This window comes from Heptranchias perlo, chromosome 9 (genome assembly GCF_035084215.1).
Source record: "Heptranchias perlo isolate sHepPer1 chromosome 9, sHepPer1.hap1, whole genome shotgun sequence".
Taxonomy (NCBI): Eukaryota; Metazoa; Chordata; class Chondrichthyes; order Hexanchiformes; family Hexanchidae; genus Heptranchias; species Heptranchias perlo.
This window is the reverse complement of record NC_090333.1, coordinates 56261075-56284904: the sequence shown is the minus strand read 5'-3', so window position 1 is coordinate 56284904 and position 23830 is coordinate 56261075. Positions and strand designations below refer to the sequence as shown.

The 23830-nt window shown below is 41.5% G+C and overlaps 1 protein-coding gene across 4 annotated transcripts in view; it reads left to right on the top strand.

Moving 5' to 3' along the window:
- swt1 (SWT1 RNA endoribonuclease homolog) overlaps positions 1-23830 on the top strand; it is a 120437-nt gene that overhangs the window by 45606 nt on the left and 51001 nt on the right. For all 4 annotated transcript variants that reach the window (XM_067990496.1, XM_067990497.1, XM_067990495.1 and 1 more), the window contains 3 exons: positions 2946-3115; positions 3829-3967; positions 21885-22036. In XM_067990496.1, the coding sequence (XP_067846597.1) occupies positions 2946-3115; positions 3829-3967; positions 21885-22036 (461 nt within the window). The remainder of the gene's footprint in view (positions 1-2945; positions 3116-3828; positions 3968-21884; positions 22037-23830) is intronic.

The following is a 23830-nucleotide window of genomic DNA, read 5'->3' as shown; positions in this document are numbered from 1 at the left end:
ACTTCATTGGCTCACAAAGCACCAACATTTCGATTTCAACATCCTTGTTTTCATCTACAGATGCCTCCATGGCTTCACCCCTTCTCTGACCTCTTTCACCCATATGCCTCATCCTGAGTCCTTTGTTCTTCTAGCCCTGACCTCCTGCACATCCCCCCCCCCCCTTCTATTTCATCATCAGTGACTGGTATCAATTGTCTCAGCCCCATTCTCTGGAACTCTATTCCGAAACTACCTGCCTCAGTTCCTCTCTCTTCACCTTTGAACACCTTCTCAAAATCTACCTTTTGATTATGCCTTTGGTCACTCACCTAACCCCCTCGCTTGGTGTCCATCTTTACTCCTCTGGGAAGTACTTTCCCAGAGGAATATTTTTCCATCTTAACCTCATTTTGTAAATTTAGATTTGTTGTTGTAAAGTCTGTAGTGGCCTATACATAATAAATGTTTAGAGCTTCTGTCAAAGTATTTAGTAATCTTTCTTTCTGTGTTCGCCAACACCCTTTGCAAGGACGGATTTTATCTCAATTCAGTACAACCTCTGTTATCCACTTTCCGTTATCTGCATACCCAATTCTGTATGAAATTTTTGCTGAGTTTGAACCAGCTCATGATAACAGGAGATGTGAGGTCTCAGCCGGAGAGCGGCATGAGCTGGGGCGGAGAAGTTAGGGCACCATAATCTCGTCCTGATTTGTAACAAGTACATACTTCAAAGGTGTTGGAACTGGCTGTCAAAAGCTGTCCAGTGTGTCAACAGCACCCCTTGAGGTGGCTTCTCAAATTATTAAAGTAAAATGCAACCACAGTGACACTTTTAAGCAGTATTGCAGCCTAACCTAGACATGAGGTTTGAGACATTACTGCTAACTTTTCCATTTTTTCTCTCTACGACTGGCTATGTGCCTTTCATCCAGGTTTAGATTTGAACAAAAGGTGCTCTGGGTGGCACTAACTATACATTGGAATCTTGATTATCTGCTCTGATTAAGGCAGATAATTAAGTTTCTACTGTATATCATTGGGTTGTGAAAATGTTCCTTGGTGTTGGTATGATATGGTGTATGGAGAATTGTATGCTGAAATCCTGCAATGTAGGGTTTAGACCCACAACCTTCTGATGCACAGGCGAGAGTGCTCCCACTGAGCCAAGCTAACACTTGGGAGCAAGGTGGAAAATTGCAAGAGAAAAAAAAAACATGAGAAAGTGGCCTAAATTTTTACGCTAAATTTGTTCCTAATTTATTATTTTGCCTTGTGTTCCTATATTCCTATAGATTTTTGTTAGGTAAGGGTATCAAGGGATATGGAGAAAAGGTAGGTAAATGGAGTTGATCAACCATGATCTAATTGAATGACAGAACAGGCGTGAGGGCCTGAATGGTGTCCCCCTGTTCCTATAAATGAATACCAAGTGAGCAACAGGAGAATGACCCAGTTTCTTCTATTTGTGTCACAGCTCATTTGTAGCTACATCGCTCTTTTGAACTTTACCATCTGCCTTTTAAATAAACTCAAATGTTCCACTTTTACATATTGTGTGTTCCCTATGCACACATTCAATTCAAAAATTATGGCTAAGGCAAGAAGGAGGGTCTTGTACTTAGTTAAGAGCTGGCTTTGAAAATTACTGAAAAATCCAATTGGAACTTTAGAAAGGCTCTGCATCTGGAGGAAGCCTGCACAGTTCAACAATATTCATTTTCAAGAATTGTGCTTTTGGCAATGGTATAACCACTGTATGTTTCATTACTAATATAGATGCATAAAAATTATTTAATTCTACTTTTGGCCATTGTTCTAACCCATTTGAATCTCCACCATTCTACTTCTGATCTTAGCTTTTTTTCTAACTCCATTTGCTAACAGTTTAAGGTGAATGAGAAGAATGTATAACATATTCTTTTGAAGACTGCTCGGTGAATTTCAGAATGCTCTTTTTTTCCTTTAGTGTATCATTCCATCAAGTGCGCTTGTGCTGAAGTTTAAGTAAGAACATATGCAGCCTTTACAGAACTTGGCTTATTGTGTGGGTGTAACTGGTTATTCCACTACCCACGCAGTCAGCATTTTTCCATATCTGGAACAGTGTTTCACTGTTGCACAACAATACAGTGGCTGGTGGTAGCAGTTTGCAGTGTTTCCAAGTTTGATCAGGAGCTGTGCATTCAAGTAGAAACAATATGGTGAGATCCAAGTGTTCTTTCCATCCTGTGAAAGAACACTACCTATTTGCTCTTGCAACAGGTTTTCCACTGTTGTGAAAGAACCCTTGTAACTCAGTATCTCACACAAATGATCATTCTTTATCTTTGAGCCTAGACGACGAGTGTTAGATGTCCATTTGACCAGGAGGCAGGGGACATCGCAGCCCAGGCTGATGTTGACCTCAACCATTGCCCACAGGCAAGCATTTTATGGAAGTAATCATAGGGTAGGTGTAGGAAACCCTGGCTGATTTTTCTTGCCCTCCCTAGTGCAGAAGTACTGAAGCTAATTATAATACCACTACTGCCATTCCCGCTGAGATTAGCTAACTCAGCACAGTTGAGGGATTAAATCTGGGACTTTCCTCGTTTGTGTGGCTCAGTTCCACACTGGGCCGTGCACTTCTCAACTGATCCGTCGATGGAGCCTGCAACTATCATTTCTAATTATAAAATTGTACAACACAGAAGTATTAGAAATAGATTTGTGAGTTGTGTTCGGAGTTTCCATAATGTTTAAGGGTTAACTAACTTCACATTTTTAAAAGGCGCTGTGTTTGTGTTGTTAAATGTTCTGTGTCGTTACATTACTAACTATGAATATAACAGTAAGTAACTTATTCCAGGCAGAAATTGCCTGTTTGTTTGTGCCCAGATTTATTATCTGTTACCTAACTTCGCTTATTCTGTTTGGTTAAACTAGAACGTGACATTTTTGTTATTCTTTATATCTTATAGTGATCAATGTAAAAGAGCCAAATGGAACAGTTAATCAGCATCTATCAGCACAAGAGTCCACTTTGGATGTTACTGGCATTATCTCTCAGCTAGAGAAATCACTAGGCAGTGCTCTGTCGGCCATCTTAGAAACAGAGATGAAAACAGTGTATGATGATCTCTGGACAGAGGTAAAAATTGGATTGCTATATACATTGAAATGTTTCAAGAGCATCCTTAAAAAAAGTAACAGTGAATAAAGAAACAATATCCTTTTTATGTGCCTTTGAAATCCAAGCCATTTCATGTCCCTCTTTTTTTCAGTATGACTATCATAGATCAGAACTATTTCCACAGTATGCCAAAAATATCAGCAGTGCTTAAATTTTTTTATACTAAATAATTAGTTTGATTAATATGGACACAGTAGAACTTGTTGAAATAAAATAAAAGTTTAATTGCATCATATTTTCTTCAATCTCTTCTACCTTTTTTGGAATACGTGGGGAGAGAATCTCAGTAGTCAACTGTTCAGATAAATATTTAGGACTGAATTTCCGCAAGGGTTCCACCAGAGCCTAAATATTTTCAGACTTTAAGCCCAGAATGATTTCATCTTTCTGGTAATGAATCATCCTTTTGCAGCATTTCAGATATCCATGTTTTGATCAGAGCTATTCCTACAAATATTTTATATCGAGGACTATAACTAATATTAGCCTTTGTGTGAAACATTATAAATGTGTTTATTTATAGTATTTTCCAAATAAATAACTTAACCAAAATGTACTACTTTTAAAATTTTACGGCTGAACTATTACCAAAGTGCTTAGAATGGTTAAATAGTAACAGGTCAAATTAATTATGTGTAATTGCTGTGATCTGTTTTTGATCCTGATTTTAGATACTGTTTCTGAAGCCTCCTTGGTCCTTGGAAGACATATTACAATGTATGAAGAAACACTGGATCGCTGTATTTGGCCTCATTGTGAAAAGAAATTTGCTGTCATCTGTGGAGATCTTAAGTGATTATCTTCAAGCAGGTATGTACAGAAAATTAGATGTCTGAATTTGGTGAGTAAGTTGTAATTGGGCGGTGGGGGGGGGGGGGGGGGGTGGTAGAAAGGGGGAAGTTAATGCCGTAAACTCAGGATACTAGTTTAATAGGTGTTTTTCTAAAACAGCAATCAGATTCTAAATGCCATTATTTCGCATAACGGATAACAAAATTTACTTCTACATTAAGGCCACTGCGTTGTATCCTTCAAAGCGACGTGCTGTTAGTTTACTTAATTTCTTTGTAATGTAGCTTATATGTGCCTTCATAACTATAATCAGTGCCCTGCAAACAGTTGAGATGTTTCAATGACATGTTAAAGTGCTTTATAAATACAAGTATTTCCTTTTAATGGACTAGGGTTCTAAAAAAACACATGTTTAGTCTGGATCAAAAATTATGTGAACCCCAGGCATGACTGAATGAATAGAGGTTTATTCCAAAAATCTGTTAATTTTTGGGGGGTATTTTTCATTCTTAGACATTCAGGCCTACCGTTGCCCTATTTCATGGCACATTTTTAAGTGTATAATTTTGTAAAAATGATTGGAATCCCTACCCATCCCCAACTATTTTTTCTGCTAATAATGTAACTATGTAAGGATTTGCACAACACCAGGTGAAGTCCTTCTGACGAAGGAGGTAAGCTCCGAAAGCTTGTGATTTAAAATAAAACTGTTGGACTATAACCTGGTGTTGTGCAAGTCCTTACATTTGTCCACCCCAGTCCATCACTGGCATCTCCACAATAATGTAACTGGAAGGGGAATAAATTTTGCATAATTCTTTCTATACCTTCCTCATGAAAGCGCTTTGGAATGTCCTGAGGCTGTTAAAGGCGCTATATAATTGAAAGTCTTTATTTCATTCTATTACAGACGGTGGTCTGCTAACTGTTCATGTAATTGGTCTTGCTAGAGTAAATTTCATATACTGTAATTCCATTTTAAGCATTCTTAAAATGTTGTATGGTCATAATTTTCAGATCTTTAAACAGAGCCTTCCTGTGTTTTCTAATTCAGTTGAACATTGTTCCTTGTCTATTTCTCCTTTTCCCTAGTAACATCAGCTAATACAATTTGATCAACCCAGATCAGTCTTTAATAAGATGATAATCATTGATTATGGAGTAAACATGAAGAGAATTTCCCCTGGCTAGCAGCACCCAACTGTGTTAGAGGAGCTGTGTTAAATTGAGATAATATTAAAAATACAAAAAACAATTAAGATCAAGGAGCAACTTTTTGGATAATTTGATAAAATAATTTATAATAGATACGTGGATTAATATAGTGCCACTCGTGTAGAAAGAATGCTATAATTGGCCTGAGCATCACTGGAGTAGAGCAGGGAAGAAAAATCGAACTGCATTTTTGTGCTTGTTCAATATCTAGTAACTTCAAATGAGAAATGCAAATGTGTGGATCTTATGTGGATCTGCCATGGTGGAAAAGTGAGGGAATGTTGCAGGATGAATGAATCATAGCAGCTGCCTGGGTACCTGGCATAGACCCGCATGATTCTCTTAGTGTGATCACATACTAGTTGGACATTGATCGAGTAAAACCGTTTGCAGTTAACAAAAGCTCCTGTCGCGGTGCCCTGATAGCAACATGAATGCAGTTCATGTTGCCTTGCAGGCTATAGAAGCCAACCATTGCTGCGAATCCCAAGACATTCTCATTTTCACTATTTTCATCAGTTGGGAACAAGGTGTAGTGGTTCTCTGGCAGAGATGCAAGCATGTCCCCCATAGCAGCCTGGATCGATCCAGAAATTCAGGGTGATGGTCACCTTCACAGACACTGACATGACCCCCCGGCGCAGCAGTCTGCAGGACTTGTTGCATGAGGCTGCAGAGGTCAACAACAACTGACTCGATAAGCACAGCCTCCACATGCTCTGTTCTTCAGACATGTCAAAAATGGTGACCTGTGGCCTATATATAACCTGTTGGGAGGGTAAGGCTTTCTGTAAGCAGCCCCTCACTTGCTGTATTCTCAGTGGCCACCCTATTGCTCCTGAGGCCTCTGTTGTTGCTGCTCTTCCTCCTCCTCCTCCTCTTCTGCAGCCAGTACAAGACAGCAAGAGCAGAACCTATTATAAACTCTGACAGCTTCAGGATCAGAAATAAGCAATATTGAGAATTACAAGTAACTCCAAGTGTTACAAGTACCAAAATCTCACCCGCTCACACATGTCAATGATCTGAGTGCTTGCAGGTCCCTACCAGTTTAAATCCTGCAGCCTGTTGAATTTGCCACCTATCCCGTTAGGTTTTACCTAGCGGGGCCCGCCAATGGGTGGGACTTCCGCACTTCAGCTTCAAAATGGTACACCCCGGGGTGGGGGGTAGGGGGCGAGGTTTAAAATTCTAGCATGGTGTTTCACAGAGGCCCGTTCTTCTTCAGTCTATACAAAAATGGTTTGGATTTGGGAATTATGGAGCAGTATTGAAATTTCCTGATGACACTAAATGGGGAGGATGGCCTCTAGTGACAAGGATTGTGAAAACTGCAGGAGGACATTGATAGGCTAGAAGAATGGGCAGATAGATGACATGCAGTTCAGAATGGAAAAAATGTGATGTACTACTCGTGTAGAAAGAATGCTATAATTGGCCTGAGCATCGCTGGAGTAGAGAAGGGAAGAAAAATCAAACTGCATTTTTGTGCTTGTTCAATATCTAGTAACTTCAGCTGAGAAATGCAGATGTGTGGAGTAAGAATAGAGAAAGGAAATGCACCTTAAATGATACGTTTTAAGTGGAGTAGAGGGGTACATGGATCTTGGTGCATAGATACACAGGTCATTAAAGGTGGCACCACCAGTAGACAAGGCCATGCAAAGGGAAATTGAATCTTTAGTTTTGTATTGGGAGCCATTGAATACAAAATCAACTTCTATAAAACTTAGGCCACTGTTGGAGTATTGTGTGCCATTTTGGGCATCTCGTTTTAGGAAGGGTATAAAAGAAATGGAAAAGGTGCAGCATAAATTCACTGGGATGTTACCAGTGATGAGAGATTACTGTCATAAAGAGAGGCTTGAAAAGTTGGTCTTTTTCACTAGAGATGTGAAGTTAAGCAGTAAACTGATAATGGTCTTTAAGATTTTGAAAGCTTATGATAAGGTAGATACTAACAGATCATTGACAAGACCATAACAAGAGGGTACACATTTAAGAAATCACAAAAAGAAATAAAAGGGAGATCAGAAAAATTTCTTACACTGATAGTTGCTATGCAAGTTTGTTCAAGCATAGTCCATAAATTACTCTTAAAGGTTTTAGAAGTTTGCAAAAGGGGAATAGTAAAAGGTTTGAGGAGTGTGCAGGAGAATGGAATTCGATTTAGTTGGGGCCCGTGGAGAAAAACACCAGCTGGTTTATCTAGAGCTGATTGGGAAAGATCCCAGTTTCCGCTGACCGGCCTATTACTTCAAGTGCATTAATGAGGCAGGTTAGCTGGTCAATCATCAACAGTGCCTTAGAGTACTGCAGACCTACGTGGCTCAGCTATCAGATTATACAGATCATTGACTGAGTTTCAGTCTCCCATCACTAGACATGTCATCTTGGGAGTCCACAATCCCAAAGAGACCCCACTTGTCTCCCTCCCTCACAAGGATTGTTACTAGTTGATGACAAGACTGAATAAATCAATAGTAACCTACTATTTAAGATATTAAAGCAGTAACACAGCTACACAAACTTGTATCTGGATTTTCACACTAGTACTAGAAGATGACATTAACATTCTTTCAGTTACAGAATTAAATTTGAATATGAGCACTTATTCTGCTGAATTCTACAAAGTATCTGCAAGATGCCTTCAATTCAGAATGACCAATGCATAGAAAGAAATGGTCTTTTCATTCAATGGTCTTGTTTTTAGAAAGTAAACAACTGAAACAGATGGGGAAAACACATGGCTTAATACAGAGAAGATAATAGTAAGACTGTGAAGTGGTGCAATTGGGTCATCACACTATAAGCATGAATTAATGTGTGACTACATACTATGTTACCATTTGGCAAGCCAAACAACCATTCAAATGGGAAAACGTTTTCTACTTGGAGAAAAATGGACGTGGATACTTGTAGAGTACTATAGGAAAATGAAGCAAAACCTAATAACACATCAAAATGTGGCCATATGCAGCTGAACATATATTAAGTTACTACAATTAAAGCCAACACATGACAGTATGATCAGAAAATATTTTAATGCACTTGACATTCCTTCTAATTAACTATAAATGTGCAAAGTCCCAAATCTGATCAGTGTTGGTAGAAAGCACAACCATTAGACTTAAAAACTCTGCTGCCTGTATCCTAACTTGCACCAGGTCTCGTTCACTCATCACCCCTGTGCTCGCTGACCTACATTGGCTCCTGGTCCAGCAACGCCTCAGTTTTTAAATTCTCATCCTTGTTTTCAAATCTCTCCATGGCCTCGCCCCTCTCTATCTCTGTAACCTCCTCCAGCCCTACAACTGTCAGAGATCTCTGCACTCCTCCAATTATTGCCTCTTGTGCATCCCAATTTTAATCACTCCACCATTGGCGGCCATGCCTTCAGCTACCTAGACCCTAAACTCTGGAATTCCCTGCCTAAATCTCTCCACCTCTCTACTTCTCTCTCCTCCTCTCTACCTCTCCTCCTTTTACGACGCTCCCTAAAACCTATCTCCTTAGGTGGCTTGTTGTCAAATTTTGTTTGATAACATTCCTGTGAATCACCTAAGGATATTTTACTATGTTAAAGGCACTGTACGAATGCACATTGTTGTTGTTTAAATAAATTAGGAGACTAACAAAATCCATTAATTGATGGGATCTTATTGCTCCAAAACGAATCACAGATGAAGCACATCATGCAAAAAATTAACAAAAGTTACTCCTCTTCCTGTAAGTGGTTTGGCTGGGTGGTTCGAATCACCCCCCCCTTACACAGTTCTAGACGACGGGAATTACGGTGAACAGAATTGACTCTTAGACAAGTTTTTTCAGACTCAATCGTACAGTGTTTATTAAGGTTAACACACACTGCCGTCTTCAATATATCCAAAAAAAACGGTGGCGTAAGACAATACAGTGCACTGTCACTACGCAGAACCTTCCCACTAAACCCCTATGGCTTGGTTGGGAACACACAACACCCCTTCACACAATACCGGTGGTGTTAAGGATGTGGACTTGGATAATGCTCACCCCGATTGTCCCTTGACTTTCTTGCTGCTTCGCCTTGTAGAAAACGTGTCTCCTGATTCCGTGCCACCACGCAGTATTCAAGTCTCAGTTTGAGGTTTGTCCATACGGTTGAAGAGCAAGGCTCTATTTCTTGTGGTGGTTTCTTCTCTCCGCCCTAGGCGGAGTGCTCGTTTCTTGTTGTGAAAGTGAGGACAAGCGAAGACGAGAGCAGGCGAGGAAGCAAGAGAGCGAAAAGTCCCATAACTGCCTCCTTATACCTCCCAAAAGTTCCAAACTACTTTGCGCCAAAAAAAACCGAAACGTTCCTTTTCCTGCGGTGCTGTTTCTGCAGCCGGTAATCTTACAGTGATGTCCTTTTGCTTCCAACCTGTCTGGGATTTTGATGGCCCTCCTTTGTTTGATTTCCCGCCCTTCGGGGTTACCTCATCTAGGCAATGGTGGTAATGGCTGATAGTGGGTTTCACTTTGCACCTAGTCCTGGGTTAAGTGTAAACAATTTTACAACACCAAGTTATAGTCCAGCAATTTTATTTTAAATTCACAAGCTTTCGGAGATTTTAGGAGAAAATCTCCGAAAGCTTGTGAATTTAAAATAAAATTGCTGGACTATAACTTGGTGTTGTAAAATTGTTTACAATTGTCAACCCCAGTCCATCACCGGCATCTCCACATCTGGGTTAAGTGGTTTAACATTGATTAACAATGGTGTCTCCTTCTCTTGCCAGTTACCATATGCATTGCCCTTCCTGGCTCATTGTGTTCCCAGAGAAACTCTGTCCACTCAGACATTTCCCTTAATTGGCTTAGGGGTCTGGTCAGAATGCCTTGTCCATTACACACACCTGGGCCACACCCACTTTTCAAACAGGCTGCTGTTTTTTTCAGCAGAAAAATCTTAAAACACGAAAGTCAACAAAATGTCTGTTTGTAAATCCCTGGGGCCTGCGCCGATGCGTACATTCCCTATTTCTTTGTCCTTTTTAAAGCCTTGTAACCTGGAACCTTAATCTTCCATTCTTGTCCAGCTTGTAGCCAGGTCTCTGCAGTGGCTACTACGTCGAACCCTTTGAGCTGAATTTGTGCTTCTAATTCACTTGTTTTATTCTTTTTGCTACTTTAAAGGTGTTACTTAAATGCAGGTTGTCCTTGTTGTTCTATGAGGCATGTAGTAAAAGTTACTATAAAAACAGTGTTTTTAAAAAGTGTTATCATTGAATACCACATGTAGATACTGCAGTGTGCACCATTAATAGGCCCCCACAAATATAAACCACGAAACAATATCTGTTTTGAAAGAAATGATTTATATCTAAAACTCTCGAAACAGCTAAAAGTTCTCACTGTATATGCCCCATATATTTCAATATCTTCAAATGGCTCTATGTTGTAAACCTTCCTATCTGCAGAATTTATACATCTAAACTAGATAATCTGTAGCGAGGAACCAGATATAGTAGGAATAACTGAAACATGGCTGCATAAAGAACAGGACTGGCAACTAAATATTGCAGGTTATAACATAATCAGAAAGGATAGGGAAGGAAGAAGGGTGGAGTAGCTGTACTAATTAGAGATAACATAATGGCAGAAAAAAAAGGACATAATTAACAGAAGGATAGAACCAGAATCCGTATGGATTGAAATAAAAGATAAGGGATCAATCACACTAATAGGGATATGCTACAGACCACCTAATAGTGGAAAGAAGGTGGAGGAAGAAATGTGTAAGCAAATATGTGAAATGAGTAAAGGACACAGAATAATAATCCTGGGAGATAGTAACTACCTCCGAATAAACTGGCAAGAAGAGGTAGGTAAAGGGGTACAGGGAATGGAGTTTTTACAGTGTGTGCAGGATTCCTATCTCACCCAGTATGTAAAAAGCCCAACAAGAGAGGAAGCACTGCTGGATCTAGTAATGGGAAATGAACCAGAACAGATAAGAGAAATAATCGTTGGGGAACATCTGAACAATAGTGATCATAATATAATAAGATTTAAGATAAAGATTGAGAAAGACATAAGACAAAGACCAAAGTAATTAATTTGGAAAAAAACTGATTTTAAGGGGATGAGAATAGAACTAGGGAAAATAAACTGGAAAAATTTACTGACAAACAAAGAAATAGAACAGTAGTGGGAAACATTTCAAACAGTGATCAATAGAATCCAGGAGAAATATACCCCACTAAAAAGCAAGAACAAACTAGCTGGTAATGACACACCATGGATGAATAAAGAAATAAGGGCAAAATTGAAACTAAAGAAAAAGGCATCCACGGAGAATGACAAAAACGAATATGAGAATGTTAGGAAAAAAGTAAAAAAAAACGATTAGGAAGGCAAAGAGAAGCTACAAAATCAAATTATCAAGGAATATAAAAAGAAAAAATAAAATATTCTATACACATAAATAACAAAAGAAAAATCAAGATAGGGATATAGCCACTAAGGGATACACATGATAAACTCACAGGTGAAATGGCAGAAATATTAAATAATTACTTTTCCTCTATTTACCAGGGAGACTAACATGGTGGGCGTGACCTTAGAAGAAGAGATCAAAAAATATATAAAGACATTTAAGATAGAAAGGGGGGAGATAATTGATTAACTAATCAAACTTAGAGAGGATAAAACGCCTGAAAAAAAATTCATTAGGAAATGGAATAGTGCCAGAGGACTGACAGACAGGTAATGGGATTCTTATATTTAAAAAGGGAAATAGAACAAGTCCAGGGAACTATAGACCGATTAGCTTAATGTCGATGATAGGAAAGATAATGGAATCCTTACTCAAAGATGTAATAGAAAAACATCGAGAAACCAAAAATATAATAAAAAGTAGTTAGCATGAATTTCAAAAGGGAAAGTCATGTTTGACCGACCTTATTGAATTCTTTGAAGAAGTAACAAAGAGTAGACAAGGGTAATGTAGTAGATGTAATATATTTGGATTTTCAAAATGGCTTCGATAAGGTACTGCATTGTAGATTCATGACTAAGGTCAGAGCACGTGGAGTCAAGGGACAAGTAGCAGAATGGATAGCAAGCTGGTTACAAAACAAAGAGTAGGTGTTACTCAGACTGGCAAAAGGTAGGAAGTGATGTTCCACAGTATTCGGTGCTGGGACCACTGTTGTTTTCCATTTACATAAATAATTTGGACTCGGGAATCAGAAGTACAATGTCAAAATTTGTGGACGACACTAAATTGTTGTTAATACTGCGGAGGACTTTGACAAAATACAGGAAGACATTAATAAACTTGCAGAATGGGCGTGTAATTGGCAAATGAATTTCAATATAGATAAGTGTGAGATGGTACATTTTGTAGGAAGAATAAGGAGGCTACGTACTCCTTAGAAAATAAGAGTCTCAATGGGGTAGAGGATCAGATGGAGGTATAGATGCATAAATTACTAAAAGTAGCGATGCAGGTTAATAAGGCCATAAAAAAAGGCAAACAAAGCGGCAAACAAAGCACTGGGGTTCATTTCAAGAGGGATAGAATCAAAAAGCAAGGGGGTTATGTTAAACTTTGGTTAGACCACACTTGAAGTACTGTGCACAGTTCTGGTCTCCAAATTATGAAAAGGAGACAGAGGCACTGGAGCAGGTGCAAAAAAGATATACTAGGATATCAGAACTGAGAGGTTATACCTATCAGGACAAATTGAACAGGCTAGGCTTTTTTCTCTAGAAAAAAGACCAAGGGGTGACCTCATAGAGATCTTTAAGATTATGAAACGGTTTGATGGGGTAGACGTGGAGAAGATGTTTCCACTTGCGGGGGAGACCAGAACTAGGAGCCATAAATATAAGATAGTCATAGGAGAGGCAGGGACTAATTAGGAACAGTCAGCATGGTTTTGTGAGAGGAAAATCATGTCTCACGAATTTGATTGAGTTTTTTGAAGGGGTAACCAAGAAGATAGATGAGGGCTGTGCAGTAGACGTGGTCTACATGGACTTCAGCAAAGCATTTGACAAGGTACCGCATGGTAGGTTGTTACATAAGGTTAAATCTCATGGGATCCAAGGTGAGGTAGCCAATTGGATACAAAATTGGCTTGACGACAGAAGACAGAGGGTGGTTGTAGAGGGTTGTTTTTCAAACTGGATGCCTGTGTCCAGCGGTGTGCCTCAGGGATCGGTGCTGGGTACGCTGTTATTTGTTATTTATATTAAGTTTGCAGATGACACCAAGATTGGTGGCATTGTGGACAGTGAAGAAGGTTATCTAGGATTGCAACAGGATCTTGATAAATTGGGCCAGTGGGCCGATGAATGGCAGATGGAGTTTAATTTAGATAAATGTGAGGTGATGCATTTTGGTAGATCGAATCGGGCCAGGACCTACTCCGTTAATGGTAGGGCGTTGGGGAGAGTTATAGAACAAAGAGATCTAGGAGTACAGATTCATAGCTCCTTGAAAGTGGAGTCACAGGTGGATAGGGTGGTGAAGAAGGCATTCAGCATGCTTGGTTTCATTGGTCAGAACATTGAATGCAGGAGTTGGGATGTCTTGTTGAAGTTGTACAGGGCATTGGTGAGGCCACACTTGGAGTACTGTGTACAGTTCTGGTCACCCTATTATAGAAAGGATATTATTAAACTAGAAAGAGTGCAGAAAAGATTTACTAGGATGCTACCGGGACTTGATGGTTTGACTTACAGGGAGAGGTTAGACAGACTGGGACTTTTTTCCCTGGAGAGTAGGAGGTTTAGGGGTGATCTTATAGAAGTCTATAAAATAATGAGGGGCATAGATAAGGTAGATAGTCAAAATCTTTTCCCAAAGGTAGGGGAGTCTATAACGAGGGGGCATAGATTTAAGGTGAGAGGGGAGAGATACAAAAGGGTCCAGAGGGGCAATTTTTTCACTCAAAGGGTGGTGAGTGTCTGGAACGAGCTGCCAGAGGCAGTAGTAGAGGCGGGTACAATTTTGTCTTTTAAAAAGCATTTGGACAGTTACATGGGTAAGATGGGTATAGAGGGATATGGGCCAAGTGCAGGCAATTGGGACTAGCTTAGTGGTATAAACTGGGCGACATGGACATGTTGGGCCGAAGGGCCTGTTTCCATGTTGTAACTTCTATGATTCTATGATTAATAAATCCAATAGGGAATTCAGGAGAAACTTTTTTACCCAGAGAGTGGTTAGATTGTGGAACTCGCTACCATAAGGAGTAGTTATGGTGACTAGCATAGATGCATTTAAGGGAAAGCTAGATAAACACATGAGGGAGAAAGGAATAGAAGGATATGCTGATAGGGTTAGATGAAGAAAGGTAGGAGGAGGCATGTGTGGAGCATAAACACTGCCATGGACCTGTTGGGCCGAATGGCCTGTTTCTGTGTTGTACATTCTGTGTAAAAACTATTTAGTGTCGAGATTTCAACTGACTTGGTGATTTTCTCAGTAGCCTCACTGGGCTGCTTCGCGTGACGGCACAGACCAGTCCATAGTATCCAAAGACAATAAGATCAAGCAGTGAAGCATAACCAGCATGCACTTCAGGATTTAAACGAATCCAGAAAACAGGTCTGCTGTGTCTGTTGTGCTTGTGAGTTATGAAACCCGCCATCACGTCATGATTAGTTTTCATACTTCACTGTTTTTATTTTATTCATTCATGGGATGTGGGCATCGCTGGCAAGGCCAGCATTTATTGCCCATCCCTAATTGCCCTTGAGAAGGTGGTGGTGAGCCGCCTTCTTGAACCGCTGCAGTCCGTGTGGTGAAGGTTCTCCCTAACATGTCTTCCATATAAGACTGCCCCTATAGAATTAATAGTTTGTCTGTATTGCTTTTTTTTAAATATTCAGTAGAGTTTACATGCTCACTTGGTATTATAACATTTATTGTGGTTACAAAAGCAGCACTAATTTGATTGCTTGGGGTACTTTGCCACATGACATCTATTTTTAAGCCTTTGGCTTAAGAGCATTTAGCTACCCTGCTGGTGCTGTGTTAATCTTGTAACAAAGGCTTTGTTAAATGTGTAATTATGCTTTGAACTGTTAATTCCCTCTGTCAGTTGAGGCATGTCCATTGCACACGCTTAAATTGAGGTAACCTGAGTTCACCCCATTCTATTTCTATTGAATCGTTCTCAGAGATGGCCTCTTGGTATGACCGAACTTGCTACCATCTGTCTTGCATATTTCACTTTTCTGATAAATACAGCATTAGCTCCATAATAGCGGCTTGTCAGGGGTAACATTTCTAGCAACAAGCTTCTGTGCACATCTGAATTTGCTAGAACTGTGATGTCATGACATATAAGAAAGAACTGTAAGTATAATGGGGCAACAGTTTTGGCAGTTACTGAATTCAGAATTCTCCAAATGTTATGCTGGTAGAGGAGACATTACACTGTTGAGTCTTCATTAGAGACCTTTGAGCAGACATGAATAGTTATGAGGAAAGATTGTTGTACAGTGGTACAGATCCAGTACTGAATTAATAAGATTTGCTGCCCAGAAAGCAACTGTTTGAAATGCTGAAATAAAAACAGAAAATGCTGGAGAAGCTCAGCAAGCCATGCAGCATCTGTGGAGAAAGAAACAGAGTTAACATTTCAAGTCGAAGACCTTTCGTCAGAACTGGAAGATGTTAAGAGTTAAAGTTTTTGATCAAGTACAGAGCCAGGGAAAGGCGGGGAGGAGAGGAAAGAACAAAAGGGAAGGTCTATGATAGGGTAGAGGGCATGAGTGATTAATGACAAAAGGGATGATGGTGCAAGGCAAGGAAGGTGGTAATGGAACAGGTTAAGAAACAAAAGATTGATCAGGAGTAGCTGTAAATGGCAGCAGCAGAACCATTCCCAGCACTAGCTGACCGAAAAAATGGGAGCAGTGGATATGATCTGAAGTTATTGAAATCAATGTTGAGTCCGGAAGGTCGTAAAGTGCCTAAACGAAAGATGAGGTGCTGTTCCTCGAGCTTAAGTTGTATAATTTATTTTTAAAGACTGGTGTGCAATTAAATTGAATCAGTATTTTTTCTCCCAAGTACATTTCTTACACTTTCGCTTATTCAACATTTTTTAAAAGAGCTTTTAATTTAATGATTTTCAAAACAAGGTTTAGGGTGTGCAAGCAAGGAAAGCTATTCGTATGACTCCTCAGTCTTGAAATATAATTGACTCAGAATGCACAGGCTTTTGGGGGAGAAAGTTAGATTTCCACTACCCTTTGTGTGAAAAAGTGCTTCCTGGTTTCACTCCTAAATGGCCTAGCTGCAATTTTAAGATTGTGCCCCCTTGTTCTGGATTTCCCCCCCACCAGAGGAAATAGTTTCTCTGTCTCTACCCTATTGAATCACTTCATTTTTAAAGACCTTGGTTGGTGGTGCAATGTGTAGTTTTTGATCAGAATGCTTACTTGTGTTTTATATGGTGTTATTTCAAGTTGGCTTTGTGCATGACTGCATTTTTTGGTTGCATAGAGTTGTGGGTTTGCAGGGAACTTCTATCAGAAGCGGCAGCTTTTTGTACGACCTTTGGATCTGGATTGACAATAATGAATAGTTCAGCATTTTCCACTTGGGTACATCACTTAATTTTAGAATAAATATTTCAATTCTGAGAGCTTTTTTATTTATTCAGCTGAAATTGCACTGTGTCACACAGTTCTACTGCCTTGTAGCCTCCTTCAAACAATAGTCCTCGAACAATCCATATTTCAAATACTTTATATTTTACATGACATAAATATAACCACAGTACATTTGGTTTAGCAATACCTAGCCAACTCCCAGCCTCTTCTCTAGACTTCGCCCTTTTATTTTCACCTGGCTGGGGAAGGCCTCCCCCACTCCAGCAGCCATTCACTTTTAAAAGTGAGGTTTCTTAAAGGACCATACCCTTATTCGGGGATCAGGGCCCACATCAGCCTGCTACAACTGATACAAATGGAAATTTTAAATATTAAAACAAAATCTCAAGTTGCACTTCTTTGGTTATTTTTTATTGTAAATCTGCCAGAAATGACAGGATTGCTTGAGAGAACGGGCTGCAAAAAAACAGGCTGAACATAGGAACAGGAGTAGGCCATTCAGCCCCTCGTGCCTGCTCCGCCATTTGATAAGATCATGGCTGATCTGTGATCTAACTCCATATACCTGTCTTTGGCCCATATCCCTTAATACCTTTTGGTTGCCAAAAAGCTATCTATCTCAGATTTAAATTTAACAATTGAGCTAGTATCAATTGCTGTCTGCGGAAGAGAGTTCCAAACTGCTACCACCCTTTGTGTGTAGAAATGTTTTCTAATCTCACTCCTGAAAGGTCTGGCTCTAATTTTTAGACTGTGCCCCCTACTCCTAGAATCCCCAACCAGCGGAAATAGTTTCTCTCTATCCACCCTATCTGTTCCCCTTAATATCTTATAAACTTCGATCAGATCACCCCTTAACCTTCGAAACTCCAGAGAATACAACCCCAGTTTGTGTAATCTCTCCTCGTAACTTAACCCTTGAAGTCCATGTATCGTTCTAGTAAACCTACGCTGCACTCCCTCCAAGGCCAATATGTCCTTCCGAAGGTGCAGTGCCCAGAACTGCTCACAGTACTCCAGGTGCGGTCTAACCAGGGTTTTGTATAGCTGCAGCATAACTTCTGCCTCCTTGTACTCTAGTCCTCTAGATATAAAGGCCAGCATCCCATTAGCCTTCTTGATTATTTTCTGCACCTGTTCATGACACTTCAATGATCAATGTACCTGAACCCCTAAGTCCCTTTGGACATCCACTGTTTTTAACTTTTTACCATTTAGAAAGTACCCTGTTCTATCCTTTTTTGATCCAAAGTGGATGACCTCACATTTGCCTACATTGAATTCCATTTGCCACAGTTTTGCCCATTCACCTAATCTATCAATATCGCTTTGTAATGTTATGTTTTCATCTACACTGCTTACAATGCCACCAATCTTTGTTTCATCGGCAAACTTAGATATGAGACTTTCTATGCCTTCATCTAAGTCATTAATAAATATTATGAATAATTGAGGCCCCAAGACAGATCCCTGCGGGATCACACTTTAATTTTTTTTAAAAAGGTTATTTTAGGGAAAAAATAGAACTATTCAGCCATTTTGGTTTTTGTATTAAAATATAGATTAAGATGAAATGCAAAGATTAATTTAATGTTGTTTCATACCAGATACAAATTTATCTTTTTGTTCTTGGGAGCTAGCTTGGTTAAAATATTTCTGTCGGCCAAATATACGAGACTGGCCTCTGTCAATCTTTTAAGAGGCAATCTGGTTTTATTTTCAATTCTAAACGGTACTTTTCCCTTTCAGTTGCAGTTCCAGAAAGTTGCTAACCTGTGTAAATTCACTGAATATACTAAAAACCTCCGTGATGCAGAGATGTGGTTTTGACAAGTTAAGGGTGATTTTTTTTTAAAAAGAGGATCCCACCCCAGCTAAATTTAAAATTTAAGTTTGAAATCATGCCGCTGTGTTAGTAGATACCTTTTATTCATCAGTATTAACTCTACTCGTTTGGTTGGACTGAACCCTCCTGCAGCCCCAGTTCTTCAAATGCCATGTTTATTGGCGTTCTTTTGAGCGAATTAGGCAACATAACATTGGGCTACTTTTTGGCTAGTATTTGATAGGCTACAAAGGTATTTTAATTTCTGGCACCCCTGATTGGGGGGAGGGGGTCCTGGCATTTGGCAGGTCTGGGATAGGATTACTGGAATTTGGTAGCATTTGAACAGTGGTGGTTGCTGGGGTATGGAAGCGAGGAAAGAATACACATCACCAGTGAAAGAATTTGGAATGAAGTGTGTTAGTTATGTTACTGCCCACAGACTTCAAAGGAATGTCCTTGAAAATAAATAGTGTTTCTCACTGGAACTGTATAATCTAATATTACATGTAAATAATAATTGCTGTGGAATTTTGCACATAGACAAAACTCATTCAAATACAAATTAGTAAGTTTTACAAGGTATAGTTGAACTTTAGGCTGATACAGCATATTGTTCAGATTTAATTTTAGTCTGTTTACAATGAGAACCAAGAAGTTAAATCCACAAGTGGAAAATGATTAAAGGATAAATATATATATGTCATCTAGAAAAATAAAGCAAATGTTTAAATGTTTTTGTAGTTTTAAATGTACATTTTTATTTAATAGCATCAAATCTCGAGTTGCCTTAAAGCCATTTGTCAGTTGCTTGTGAAACTGTTGCCTAGCTGCTGAGAAAACACTGAAGAAAGGCTAATGAACTATTATTTTTAATATTGCCATTGTTCTTTTTCTGTACATTTTGCATTGCGGTAGTGAATGGACTTTACTGAATGGCTGTCTTTTTTTGCAATCTGGTCCAGCTTACTGCCAGCAGCAAAATAGAATGTTAGCAACACCTCCTACGTAAGTCACACACCAAGCACCTGGAGCTCACTCCATCCCATCCAAATAGGGTAACAGTCACAGCCCTGGTGCCATAACCAAAACCTACCAGGCACTGACACAATGGGCCCGATTTTACCAGGGGTGCGGGTTCTCGGCGGGTGGGGCAGCAACGCGCCCGGTGAAATTAGTGGGTTGCTCGCGCGATCGCAGCAGGCAACACACTAATTGGATCCACTTACCTGCTCCTCCGGGTTCCCCGCTGCTGATCTGCGCGTCGGGCGGGCTACGCATGCGCAGTAAGATCTGTCAGCTGGAGGCGCTCTATTTAAAGGGGCAGTCCTCCACTGACAGATGCTGCCACAAACAGCAAAAATTACAGCATGGAGCAGCCCAGGGGGAAGGCTGCTCCCAGTTTAATGATGCCTCACCCCAGGTATCATTAGATGGGGTGAGGAGGAGGGGAAGGACAGAGATCTTCCCCCCCCCCCCCCCGGCGGGCGGGAGGAAGCGGCCTGCCTCTGCCACCATGAAGGCCTGGCTCGAGGTGGCAGAGGAGGTCACCAGCGCCACCAACATATCGCCCACCTACATACAGTGCGGAGGCGCTCCAATGACCTCAGTAGGTCAGCCACAGTGAGAACACGTAGTCTTTCCCCTACACTCCGTCTGCCACAACACTGCCCCCACCCCACATCTCCTTCGGCACTGCCAACACTACTCTGTCCAATCACCCCTCATACCCACTCAAACCTCATCCTCATCTTATCTGCACCTACTCACCTCGCGAGTACTCACCCCGCCACTACCACGCAACCCAATCCTCATACAATCTCATGGCTCTATCCCATACTCACCCTCTCGTGCATCTCTCTCACGGCCAGCCTCACTCAACCTGCCACCACCTGTGCTGCAGCCACAGGGCATGCATCATATATGTGCAGTAGGCAGCGTAAGGCAAACGTGTCGTGAGCATGAAGGGGATGCACAAGGGTGTTTGAGGGTTTGTCATGGTTCTTACTTCTATTGAATTAAAGAACAACTCACATCACACATTATATTGGCACCACTACTGCCATGTCTTCGCGAATCCTGTCCGGTTTGTGCAATAATGCCCGCTCCTGGGTATCCCTATGAGGACCCACCACTGATGCCACCCAGTGTGTCACTGTGGAGTGGGTGTAGGTGTATTTGCAGGGCTCTTCTGCGCAGACGACTGAGAGACATCAGGGATGTCCCCGGTTGCAGCCTGGAAGGCTGTGGAGCAGAAGTTCGGGAGGGCAGTGGTGACTTTGACAGCAACAGGTAGGAAGATGGTGCACGGGCCAGCCAGGAGCAGCTCGGCATGAAAGAGGCTGCAGATGTCCATGACTACATGTCGGGTGACTCTGAGCCTCCGTGTGCACTGCTGCTCAGAGAGGTCCAGGAGGCTGAGCCTCGGTCTGTGGACCCTGTGGCGAGGGTAGTGCCCTCTGCGACGCATCTCTCTCTGCGGTAGCCCTCCCTCCTGCTGTGCAGGTGGATGTGTCACAGCACTCTGTTGTGGAGCTCCACGTGTCAGAGGTGGATGGCGAGGCTGGTGATGCTGTTCGCCCTCAGAGGAGGTCATGACTGCAGCTACTGCGGCCCCCATCCGGAAGATGTACATCTGAGGGGGTCCGCAAGGTAGGTACATGTCTCCGGACCCCGTGGTAAGTGTGCAGGTTGGTGACTTCGACCATCAGGAGGAGGGTGGTGGAGGCCAAACTTTGTCCCAAGTGACAGAGCGGCCTCCTGCAATGGCGGAGGGTCTCTCTTTCCCCCCCCCCCCCCCCCCCACCTGTCAAATGGACCTTTGCAGCTGCCACTGGCTGACAGCTGCAACACGTCCATTTCAACTGGGAGTGTTTCCCCCAGTGTGTGAAACAGTCCCATGTTTATCCAAAATCACACACAGTCCCGTAATCAGGTCAGTTAATGACCTGAACAAGCAAAGTAAATACTCTCAAGTGGCATCCCGCTGGCTTTAATTGCCTGCGGGATTCCCACCGGCGGGGGCTGCGCGTGCACGCCGGCGCATCATCGGGGAACCCGGAAGTGGGCGGGATCAAGGCGTGATCTGGTCCCGCACCTGGATTTCGGGATTTTCGGGGGCCCCCCCACCGAGAACGCACCCGGTAGCGGGTGCTAAAATCGGGCCCAATGGGTGAGCTCAGCAGTGCACATCAGCACCTCTGCTTCTCCCTGCAATCAGCCCCCAGAACTAACAATTTTTTTAAAGGAGTATCTGTTTTACTGCCATTAACCCAATTTGTCCTTTTATCCATCTAGATAAGAGGCCCAAGTATAATCGTTTTACTCTTACCTGGATGTTGCTAGAGTCCCAAAAGCTATTACAAGCCTTCAGCTCAAGATCAGATTATGGCGGTGTTCTTCCACATACCTTGACTGTCGTGGATGAGTTGCTTAATAAGGTTTCTGAGGTACCTTACTTTTTTTTTAATTGTATAAGTTACATGTAATATTGGCATAGCTGTTATACTGGGTAACAGCTCATACTGTCCTGGATGAAAACAATGGCATGAATCATTAACAACCCATTTATGGGTACCAAATTTGGTGAAATTTTAGACTGGGGTGACTCAAGTGGCAGACGGCGAGCTATATCGGAACTGGGAAGTCATTAACTTTGAACTACACCTCTGCAGTTCCCCCACCACAATCAGCATCCTCTGTTCCCTGATTCCCCATTTGAGGTTTTTTCTGATTTTTTTTTTAACTCTCCCAGGAGATTGCATAGATGTGGGGGAAAGACGTGGGATTAATGGTGTGATTAATGGATGCAAATTCCTGATCTCCAAATAGTTTTGAATAATCAGGAATGAGTGCACACAGCATTGAATCCCCAAGCAAAGTGGCAGGAAGGAGTTGGCATTAGTGGCGAGTAGGGAAATGGAGGCAAAGTGCTCCCATGAACTGGTTGTACGATCAGTGGGGAGAAGGATGCCTCTGAACTGGGTGGGTGTGAGGGTAGAGAAGAGAGCCTCTGTTAACTGGTTGGGTGGGTGGTGAAAAGAATGCCTCTGAACTAGGAGAGAGAAGAGAGCCCAGAGACCGGATGGGTGGAAGGGTGAAGTTTAGCCCCGTGAACTGAATGGGTGGGGGAAGAAGAGTGGGAAAGGTAGGCGGGCATCATGATGGGAGGCAAATGGGCAAGAATAGTTAGGCAAGAGTATTCTTTGCATTGTAATGAGCCTTTATCTTTAATGTAAGTTGGAATTTTGAATGAACTAGTAATTAATTTAAAACAATAACGAATTCCTATTTATATAGCATCTTTTAACATTAAAAAATGCCCCAAGGCACCACAGATAGGTGTAAAAAAAAATGGGTGGCAAGCCAGGAAAGGATCGATTAGGTGACCAGAAGCTTGGTCAAATATATGGATTTTGGGAAGGTTTTTAAAGGAGAAGGGATAGAGAGATTTAGGGCCTGATAACGCAGAATTGGGTTCTGAGCTGGGGGTGGAGGGGCAGTAGCGGGCGCCAAATCTGGAAGACGTTTTGGCATGTTGTAATGTCCAATTTCAATATGGCTGCCTAATTATAAATTTACGAACGGGTTTTGCGTCTCCAATGCGTGACAGCGGGCATGATGCACATCCATATAATGTGATCTCAACTTGACTATTTGAAGGGCCAATTCAAAGATGGAATTTGTAGGAGTTTGTGCAAAGGGACGGTGAAGTATAAACATGGATTCTGGATGGTCAAGGCTTGCACCCCGATTTAACAATGCTTCACTTGATGTACTGCTGGGTGCAGTGAGGAGCAAGAAGAAGATAATCTTCCCTAGCAACGGGAGGAAGAAACCTGCTGTCATAAAGAAGGCATGGTTGTGGAGGTGGCTAAGGAGGTCAGCAGCAGGAGCATTGTGGCGAATACAGTTGCAGATTCACCTATATCTTGTGGTATATAATACACACCTCTCACTCTGTCTTGTCAAGCCAACTCCATCACATCACTCTTCACACCCACTTAAGTTTCAAGACCACCCATCGTTCACTTTCCATGCACTTACTCACCTCCCCCTTTATTCATCCACCACCGGCACTCACCCCAATCCTTATGCAATGTGATCCATCTGCCTGGTAGTCACCCTCACGAATGCACAGTCACACATAGGTCTGTTCTTTTTCCCCCGTTGCAGGAGAAGAGAGCACAAAACACGAGGGAGAGGAGTGGAGGTGGCCTGCCACAGATTGTGCAGAGGAAGAT